Genomic DNA, 10402 nt, shown 5'->3' with positions numbered 1-10402 from the left:
GAACAACTGGCCTGTTAAACCTCATTCTGTGTGTGTGTGTGTGTGTGTGTGTGTGTGGTAACCCCCTTGGTGCTCCTATTCCCATGTGTGAACTACTTATGTGCTTTAGATGAAGTCTTGCTCAGCTCTCGGTGTGTGAGGGTGCTGCTTTTTTCCTTCTTCTTCTTCTTGCCGGTGCAACGTAGATAATTAGGACTCTATTTAGAGAGAAGACCGGCCCGAGAAATACACTGGAGATCCTCACTTCATTAAAAATCAATTATTTTAACACACGTGCAGCTCACGACAGCCCTCACGGCCACAATCAGCTGCACACACGCACATGCACATGCGCACACATTTCCACGACAACAATTCTATCTTTTATCCTTATATCTCTCTCTCTCTCTCTCTCTCTCACTCAACACACACACTCTCACTTTCTGTCCTCGCTCTCACTTAAAAGATTGTGTGCAGTGCTGATCCTCCTCTTAGCTGCGGAATCGCCAGCGCTGCACTCCAGCTCTTACATAATAACCTCGGGATCAAACTCACGCTCTGATTGGCTGAGGCCGCTGTCAGTCATTCAGCTCAGACTGGGTCAACTCAGGTAACTAAGAGCCCAGTAATCTCCAAAAAAACAGACTGATGGGGCCAAGAGAGGACAGGGGGGAGAGCTGCCGTCGACTTTAGGCAGATAAAGTCAATTGAAGGAATTTCACTTTAACTTTGGATTTAAAGCTAAATACCCAAATATAAACCTGGAAAGCTTTAGGAAGCTTTCGTCTCCTCTAACTGCTTTAATTCAGCCACATTTTACCACAAATGTAACAAGGCAGAGTACAGTTGACTGGATTTAGATGTAGGAGAGAGAGCAACAGGACAAACGGCGTTCACACACACCGCCTTGGCTCGACCCACTGGTGACGTCATTTCCTTTTAAGAGTGTGACAGCTTAGCAAATCATCGCGGTGACAGCCAGACGAGAGCAGCGAGTGGGTGGTCACCCTGGAAACAGCAAATGCTGTCATGACCGTCTCCTTATATCCTACCTGACAGTCCCCACTGGCAACGGGCACACACACACACACACGACAATGCACACGCCCACACACGCGTTCACAAACACCACACGCAAACACACACAGACTTACACACGTATACAAACGCTCCAATAACACACACACTAAAACAATGTACATGCCCACACACCCAAGCTCCTTTGGGTGCAATTATGTGATACAAAGACGTGCACAATCTCCCATGAGGAAAAAGGGAAATACAGTAAAAATATTTTGTAATCTTTGGGGAGCGATGATAAAAACAAGTTTAACTACAGAGCTATAGAAATAAGAAAGAATATGTGCATTGTAGCAGCAGGTGTGGGCTGCGTGTATTCAGCTCATCATCACCAAACAGCAGCATCCACAAAAGATTAAGAGGATTGTGCAGTGCAATGAATGGATACACACACACACACACACACACACACACTCCATTGCCTCGTCTTCTGTTGACTGCTCATATTTAGTCTGTTGGTAACACCATTTCCTGAGAGCAACTGACCTGTTTTACAGACTATAAATAGTTTGTTTCAGGCTGTGTTCATTGACAGCTCTGTGTGTGTGTGTGTGTGTGTGTGTGTGTGTGTGTGTGTGTGTGTGTGTGTGTGTGTGTGTGTCGCCCCAGTCCAGTGCTCTGCTTTGACCCAGTTTGGAGCCACTATCGCCGAGAACTGGTGTAAATGGGTCACGTCTTAAAAACCTCACCAGAACCCAAATTCAAGCGACGCTGCAGCGCGTCAGTCCGAACTCCTGCTTCATTCCTGCACAGTCTGATGGTTTGAAGAGGAGGACGAGTAGGCGAGGGCCCGTTTGCACCGTGAAGGATGAAGTTTGACTTCATCAGCGTCAGACTGGATGTCAGTTTTTGGCCTGTAAACATTCCCACACTACTTAATGGCAACTCAGGGGCAGATAAGCTGAAAGAATGATTATTATTATGAGCCTCACTTTACGGATCATTATGGATCACCAGCATTGTCCAATAATGTCCTAATTAATGTCCAAAATAGCCAATGAAGGTATTGGTTGAACCTCTTCATCTGCGATCTGGGTGTATAAAGCCAATGAAACATTCTAAAATGACATTGTGCACAGACTGGAGCGGCGATCACGTCTGCAGCTTTCCAGCCCCTGAGACAGACGCAGCTGATCCCAGTCTATAGGATTATCCAGTTACATACTCTAAATTGCAAACTCATGCGTGTTGCACAGAATACACACAGATCACTCATACCGTCCGCACAAAACACAGACAGCACAAGGAAAATTAGTGACTCAACATGCACAAAGTACATTTGTACTTGCAGGTTATGTGTTTTAAGACAGAAAACCGTTGTGGCTGTTGACTTTCTTTAGTAAATGTTCCTTTTGTTTTCTAAAGGAACACCATGCAAAGAGATTACTGTCGAACAGCTATTTCAGATGCATCTAAGCCAGCGCTCAGTAGAGGGAACCAGCTCGTGGGGAAATATTTAGGATTAGATGGGCTGTCTAATCTCTTTATAGACGCTGTGCCATCTCAGCAGACACACCTGCCTGCCTCCACATCTATCTCACGTCTCTCTAATGGGACCTGCAGCTTTCTCTTAATCATATATTATGGATGTCACAGTCAGAGACGGCAGCCGATGGTGTTTAGGGACGCTACATTTGCACACTTAACCGTTGTTCAGCCTCTGTGCCTTTGTTTGTGAGCGTACATGGAGCTGCCTATACACAGTGAGTAAATGCTTGACCTAAAGCGATGAGGTTCCATCCTGATCTATAGTAGTTTTGCAGAGAAACAGAGGATGAAAGTAGGAGAGAGATAGTGTGGGTGTGTGTGTGTGTGTGTGAGGTCCTTCAGTGATATAACCTGTTCTCCGTTATGGGGGCCCTCAATAACCTGCAGGAGACTGTCCAAGTATGACACAAAGAACAGCTACACACAATTCATTCCCTCCTGTTGTATATCTGTGTGTGTGTGTGTGTGTGTGTGTGTGTGTGTGTGTGTGTGTGTGTGTGTGTGTGTGTGTGTGTGTGAGAGCCATCCTCGGTCTTGTTTGAAAAACTCCTACACGAACGTACGCCATGTCCAGATGTCATTGCGACCCGTTTCACCTTGTAAAGCCGCTCCTGAAGCGACACACGTACCACACACACACGCGTGCATGCAGGCACAAACCTCACAATGTAACCTCAGGCCTCACAGCCACCCGTGTGTGTTCTTTAACCTCTAATTAGCCCACCAGCTGAGTCTGAAAGGTGCGGTGACTGAATGGGGTGGTGTACTCCATGCTGCTACACAAAGGCGTGTCAAAATTGTGGTGTTTTTTTTACTTGACCTCGGGTTTGTTAAATGTCTCTCTCTCTGTTCCCCCCTCTATCTCTCCTTCTCTCTCTGCCTGCAGCCCAAATCGAAGTTATACCATGCAAAATCTGCGGAGACAAATCATCAGGAATCCACTATGGAGTCATCACATGTGAGGGCTGTAAGGTAGGACTTCTCAATTACATGTCAGTGACATGTTGCTGCCATCTGAGTCTGCGTTTAACTAACAGCTCTACTTTTGACATGGAACAGGGTTTCTTCAGACGGAGTCAACAGAACAACGCGGCTTACTCCTGCCCGCGCCAGAGGAACTGCCTCATCGACAGAACAAATCGCAACCGCTGCCAACACTGCCGTTTGCAGAAATGTCTCGCCCTCGGAATGTCCAGAGATGGTGAGGCTCAGTAGATCCCCAGTTTTATACCGACGTTCCTATTCATTCACATCACACTTTCTAAGTATTTCTCCCTTTCTCTCTTTGTTGTCGTTCCTCAGCGGTCAAGTTTGGCCGCATGTCTAAGAAGCAACGCGACAGCCTGTACGCAGAGGTTCAGAAGCACCAAGCGCGGCTGCAGGAGCAGCGGCAGCAGCAGACGGGTGAAGCCGAAGCTCTGGCCCGCGTTTACTCCACCAGCCTCACCAATGGACTTTCCACCCTTAACCACGAGATCGGGGGCACCTACGCCAACGGTCACGTCATCGAACTGCCCAAGGGCGGCCACGGCAACGGAGGTGTAATTCCAGGAGGTTACTATGGGATGGACTCTACCCAACCTTCCCCGGACCAGTCGGGTCTGGACATGTCCGGCATGAAGCACATCAAACAGGAGCCGGTGTACGACCTGACGCCAGTGCCCAACCTGTTCAGCTATGGGGGCTACCAGGACAGCCAGCTGGGACCCAACAATGTCAGCATGGGAGAGCTAGGTAAAGACTGCACCACACCTCGCTACATTTCAACAACATACATGTATTATACCACGGCCCCTCAATTCAAGCCGCACGGAACACAATCGGTTACACAGAAAACGTTCTTGCTATAGAGAGTGAGTCAGGGCGATAATCTGGGAGCGAACAGATCAGGCAGGCTTAGGCACAGATATACCTGACAAGGTGTCATATTGTTGTATGTATAGCTCAGAGCCTTAGCAGAATTTACACCCAAGGACTTTTGAACACAAATATTACAGAAAGTAAAATTCAGTATTTGAAGTCTCTTAAGTGTGTTGCTCACACTCCTGCTTGTTGCTGCATGAACAACAGCTCTCATCTATCGATAACACATAAGCGCACAAATAAACCCACGATCGTTTTTTTTCAGACCGCATTGCCCAGAACATCATCAAGTCCCACTTGGAGACGTGTCAGTACACAACAGAGGAGCTGCAGCAGCTCGCCTGGCAGACACACTCGTACGAAGATGTCAAGATGTACCAGAGCAAGGTGAGGGTGTGATGGTTACCACGGCGTCCTGGTGTATAGGATGTGATAACACTTGATTTGATTTCACAAAGCCCAACGTAGTCCCAATGTTCCCATTTTTTCATTATCATGTTAACTTTCTCTACTTATTACTCAGTGCTCAGCTGCTCTTCCTCCACGACTTCTCCAACACTCATTTGTCTGTGTCTAATGCATTATTGTCAGTCCTGTTGAAAGCTTTGAAATAAGTTTCCTTCAGTATCCACACAATGTGGAATGATGGAAGACATAAAGGCAATTTGCTGATGTCTGTACTCGGAGATGTTCGGAACGAGAGCAGAGATATTTCATTAGTGGAAATTCAAATTTGACTCAGCCTGTCCTTTTACCGCCGTGCCGTAACTGGGAACATGCAATACCTGCAGAGGCTGTTAGAGCTTTAACAAATGTGAAATGGGTGCGTGAGAAGAGGAAAGGCATATATGAGAGTCATTAAACTGGCTGTATGTGTTTTTAGCCCCGGGACGTGCTTTGGCAACAGTGTGCCATCCAGATCACTCACGCCATCCAGTATGTGGTGGAGTTTGCCAAGCGCATCTCAGGGTTCATGGAATTGTGCCAGAATGACCAGATCCTCCTGCTCAAATCAGGTAATATGACTGGGTGGGCTGTAAACGTGTGTGTGCGTGTGCGTGTGTGTGTGTGTGTGTGTGTTTGTGTGTGTGTGTGTGTGTGTGTGTCTGACTCAAACTGAAATCCCTCTGGTTCTCCCAGGTTGTCTGGAGGTGGTCTTGGTGAGGATGTGCAGGGCGTTCAACCCGCTCAACAACACTGTGCTCTTCGAAGGGAAGTACGGAGGCATGCAGATGTTCAAAGCTCTAGGTAAGACATTTCTGCATGTCAACTGATTTCTCCTACTAATTATCTGTTCTAGTTCGACTCAATCCGCAATTCCCTCTCAGGGACCAAAAAAAACAGAAGCAGGTCAGATTGTTGCACAAGGGGGCAGATTCGTATATGGTGGAGCTGTTTGCATTAATCCATCCTGGTGAAAAGGTGAAAAAAATGTGACTGTATGTACACGGCAGCCTCCACTGTCCTCCCCCAGGCCAAGAGAGACAGAGAAGAACAGCAGGGACACACAGGGACCAGGCTCATCCCAAAAATGAGGGAGAGAGAGAAAAGAAAGGGGGAAATGTGCTATTTTTGCTCACAAGTGCATACATGACCAGAATTAGTATAATGAAAAGCTCTCTCTCTCTCTCTCACACTCTCTCTCTTTTTCCCTCTACCCTTCCCTGTCCTCCTCCTCTGTTTCCCTCCAAGGTTGTGATGACTTAGTGAGTGCCGTGTTTGACTTTGCCAAGAGTCTGTGTTCGCTGCAGCTGACAGAGGAGGAGATAGCTCTGTTCTCAGCAGCCGTACTCATTTCCACAGGTCAGTGCACACACACACACACACACACACACACACACACACACACACACACACACACACTCTCCTCCTTTTACCGCTCACATAAATCAAAGTACCTCATGGAAAATAAGATCCTCCCTTGCTTCCGTTCCTCTGCGCCAGTGAATTATTTAGGTTGAAATGAGCACAAACACTTGATTAACACTGTTGTCTTTTCATTCTCCAACCTCAGATCGGCCGTGGCTGATGGAGCCCCGGAAGGTCCAGAAGCTGCAGGAGAAGATCTACTTTGCTCTACAGCACATCATGCAGAAGAACCACATGGATGAAGATGCGTTGGCTAAGGTAGGCCAGGACTCTGCAGTGACTCCTAATGTTAATAATGAGGCCTGAAGCTAAAGGAAACAGCCACAATGTGTCACATAGTCCAAACGCAGAGACAGAAATATATTGCCGTTTGGTGTGGCTACACAATTTACAGGAGTTTAATTATCTCATCCATGAGCTTCTGTTTGTTGACACCAGGTTCAGTGCTACTCTTCTTCTTCTTGGATTAACGTAGTCCTATTCCATTACCATCAGGGCCATCATCAATCTCTCACTGTTTCTGTTCTGTCTGTGATCAGTCGGCTGCAAATGAAGGTAGCCTTAGATAAGAAACTGACATGAGCCTTCCTTGTATCTCTCTCTCTCTCTCTCTCTCTCTCTCTCTCTCTCTGTCTGTCTGTCTGTCTCTCCTTCCCTCTCTCTTCGTCTGACAGCTAATCAGCCGTATCCCAACGTTGTCAGCCCTGTGCACGCTCCACACAGAGGAGCTCCAGGCCTTCCAGCAGCTCCACCCGGAGACCGTCAACGTCCTCTTCCCGCCGCTCTACAAAGAACTTTTCAACCCCGACCCCAACTCTGCCATGGCCATGCCCAAGTGACTGCCAGGGACCACGGGGGCCTCCACTGCAAAATGCCCCGGCAACAACCCGAACACCACCGACGTGATCGAATCGCCAGACACACAGGGGGCCACGTTGACTGCACGTCTCCATGGCGAGTCATATTTCTAGAGCTTGTCCAGCCATCTGAGATGGAGGCTGGGGGGGAATGGATGGAGTCATCTGCCAGAAAACTTACAGTTACCGCCAACAATACTAGGAATGTCCAGCACTTATCCCATCCTGTTCACCGATACAGTCTGAAGAATGTATATAACAAAAACGAAACGCACCCCAGGCCACAACACAATCGGGGGTTTTCTCCTGTTTCCCCGAACTGAACTGACTGACCAGAAAATGTACAGACTTTTAACAACTAGGAACAAATTTAAGCTCAATCTTAAAAAGTGGGTAAGTTAATTTGTTTTAACTTTGAGGAAATTATTTTCTTTTTGTTTGTTTTGTTTGATTTATATTTCACATGATGAAAGTGTGAAGTGAAAGAAACTGGACGGGGGAGGGAACTGTGGACTTTAGAGACGCTATTGTAGATATTCTTCTAGTGCAGAGCGGATTCCAGTATTACTTCTTGTTCTGTTTAAAATAAGTTAGTCCTAATTTAAATATACAGCAGTCCACTGTGGCTGCTTTTACCTTGTCGATGTGTTTTTAATTTTATTTTATAGTTTCCCGTGTACAGAATTTGTAAAGTTGAGACTTGTAAAAGAATATTGGATGAAACCGGGAGTCAATTCGGGTTTGTTGATATATAAAAGCCTTGTCTGGATTTTGTTCAAATGTAAAGAAGGGTCTGCATCCTTCTTATAATGAGAACGTATAGAAATGTAAAGAGAACATATGAAGGATTTTAAAAAAGAAAAAGAAAATAATTGCTACTACTTTTCAAGGTGAAGATATATACGTAAATATTATATTTTGCAAGAAAATAATCTGGCAGATTTGCCGTCCTATCAATCATTTTTGTTGCTGCAATAATTACGTCCAATAATAGCTGGACTGCTCGCGAACAATCAAGCGGAAAAGAAAGAAAGAAATCAATCAATCAGAAACTCATAGGACCTCAACATGAAACCCGCCTCTTTACTCTAAACCCCCTCTGCTCGTCCCTCATGTCCCAGGGCCAGACAGAAGAGGACACAAATCACAACCATCACGTGGACGAAAACGCCACAAAAATAACCTGAACATGAAATCACCACAAAGTTGATTGAAACTCAACAACCCTCCACTCTTCAGAGAGTCCCTCCCGTCACTATTTGCACAATTCAGTCCGTGGACGTCAATCAGTCCAGGCTGTGAATATGAAGGACCCGTTTCTCTAAGGAGCAATAACTTCCACACTGCCTTTCTGATCTTACTCCTTCTCCTCCTCCTCCTCCTCCTCCTCCTTCTCCTCCTCTTCGTCCAGCTGTTTAGAACAGGGTAGCCCTTTTAAATAGAATGCACTATTCCTGACGCACGATCACTCCAGGGTCAAGACATCACACACACACACTCGACACGGACGCCCAGACGTGAATAAAAAAACAGAATAGCCTCCGTTGCTCCTCTTTGCAAAAATGTTAATGATCCATAAACGAAGCTGTGATGACCTTTTTGTTATTCATTCCATATTTAATGGCACTTACAACATCGCCCTTTTCCTGGTTTTTATTGCATAAATGTGATGTGGAAAGCATTTGGCCACTGTGTAAAATCATATTGGTTTCCTGTGGGGATGGTGTTTGTTCCCTGTATGAGCTGGTCACTAAGCTCAGGGGTTTTCTTCTCATTTCAGGTGGTTTTTTAAAAATCATTGAACTGATGCTTGTTTTAAGGGGTTTGTGCAGTTCTGCATTCAGCCACTAGATGCTCCGTTTATATCACTTTAGTGAATCTAATCGGATTAAAACAAAAAGAATGATGGTTCTTTCACTAAACTGCTGTCTAAAAGCTAGTTTGATAAAATGGAGACATTTGTGGGTCGTCTAAGATTTAGCTTGAGACTCTAAATAATTAAAATAAACAATGTCTCTCACTGCAATTTGCAATAGAACTCATCAATTGATCAGGTATTGGAACTGTAGTTGTATTGAAGCTGAGCTCCTAAATCCAGAATAGCACTTAGACTTTCACCTCTATTTTAATTAAAAATTACACGATTGGTTGTTGCACAGTGGCCAAACATTGAACATTCTATTGTCATCCTTATGTTGGATCTCTGCAGAATGAGCATCGTGGTGTCTCAATAGTCATTAGTGTGTGGCTATACGTCCTTGTCTGTCCCACGCTGCCTCTCAGCGACCCGTTTACCATCTCACAGGCTCCTCCTTTGACCCCTGACCCCCCTCAAACCCCAGATCAGAGGCCAGTGACTCTTAAAGACAATCACTTGCTCGTTACGACATGATGCACTACACAGCATCTCTCAGGGAGCAACTCTTTTTCTGACTTAACATTAAAAGAGGGTTTAATATTTTTGCAAAATTTACAAAAAAAAGAAATGTAACTATTAAAAGCATTACTTTTTAAGACAAATACTGCGTACGCCACCAACGTATGTCATCAACAGAATCTGCCCAGACAAGGCTTTGACAGGTGTGCGTCTGTGTGTGTGTGTGTGTGTGTGTACTGTATGTGTGTACAGAGAATGAATTCACTGTCCAAATCTTCTTCAGAGCCCAGACTATATGACAAGCATTGTTGAGCATCAAAGTAATAAAAGCAAAAATATACGTCAAGTGTGTTGTTTGTACGCTAACGTCTACTGCTTATTGTGCTGCTTGAGACAGTGAGGGAAAGTCCATTAGTAGAGATATAAGCTGTGAATCGAGCACTGACACACACACACACACACACACATGCCTGGGACAGTGAATTCCAGCTCTGAATAATATGAAGTTTGTTGTGTGTGTGTGTGTGTGTGTGTGTGTGATGTTTTTATTTTCCCTTGTTAGACTGTGAATCAGCGGGGGGTGTGGGTGGGGGTGGGGGATGTGCTGGCAAAGAAAGAGTGGCAATGCAACACTGTAAGTACGATACTGTAGCAATAAGAACCGGAGGCATTTACTACTGTCATGTTTGCATTGTAAGATTATTTTTTATTTTATTACTATTTACTATTATTATTGTTCTTCTTATGACTACTATTATTCTATTACTATTAGCCTATTGTTGTTCTGTTCTATTTGCATGACGTTTCATTGCAATGAAACAATCGGGGGCTTATTTGTGTTTTCTCTTCTCATGATATTGTGGGACTCTGTGTGTGTGGGGGGGTGGGG

General features: G+C 45.3%; 1 protein-coding gene across 1 annotated transcript in view; it reads left to right on the top strand.

Moving 5' to 3' along the window:
* rorb (RAR-related orphan receptor B) overlaps positions 1-10028 on the top strand; it is an 18670-nt gene extending 8642 nt beyond the window's left edge. Inside the window, exons 2-10 of the mRNA XM_076164706.1 lie at positions 3434-3519; positions 3607-3748; positions 3850-4281; positions 4676-4797; positions 5294-5426; positions 5551-5658; positions 6103-6213; positions 6425-6537; positions 6954-10028. Of these exons, the coding sequence (XP_076020821.1) occupies positions 3434-3519; positions 3607-3748; positions 3850-4281; positions 4676-4797; positions 5294-5426; positions 5551-5658; positions 6103-6213; positions 6425-6537; positions 6954-7118 (1412 nt within the window). The 3' untranslated portion in view covers positions 7119-10028. The remainder of the gene's footprint in view (positions 1-3433; positions 3520-3606; positions 3749-3849; positions 4282-4675; positions 4798-5293; positions 5427-5550; positions 5659-6102; positions 6214-6424; positions 6538-6953) is intronic.
* Positions 10029-10402: the final 374 nt, after the last annotated feature.

This window comes from Genypterus blacodes, unplaced genomic scaffold, assembly GCF_046128005.1.
Source record: "Genypterus blacodes isolate CSIRO-AG114 ecotype Tasmania unplaced genomic scaffold, CSIRO-AGI_Gbla_v1 ptg000138l_1, whole genome shotgun sequence".
Taxonomy (NCBI): Eukaryota; Metazoa; Chordata; class Actinopteri; order Ophidiiformes; family Ophidiidae; genus Genypterus; species Genypterus blacodes.
Note: the sequence above shows the minus strand (reverse complement) of the source record. Positions and strands in the feature narration are given on the sequence as shown.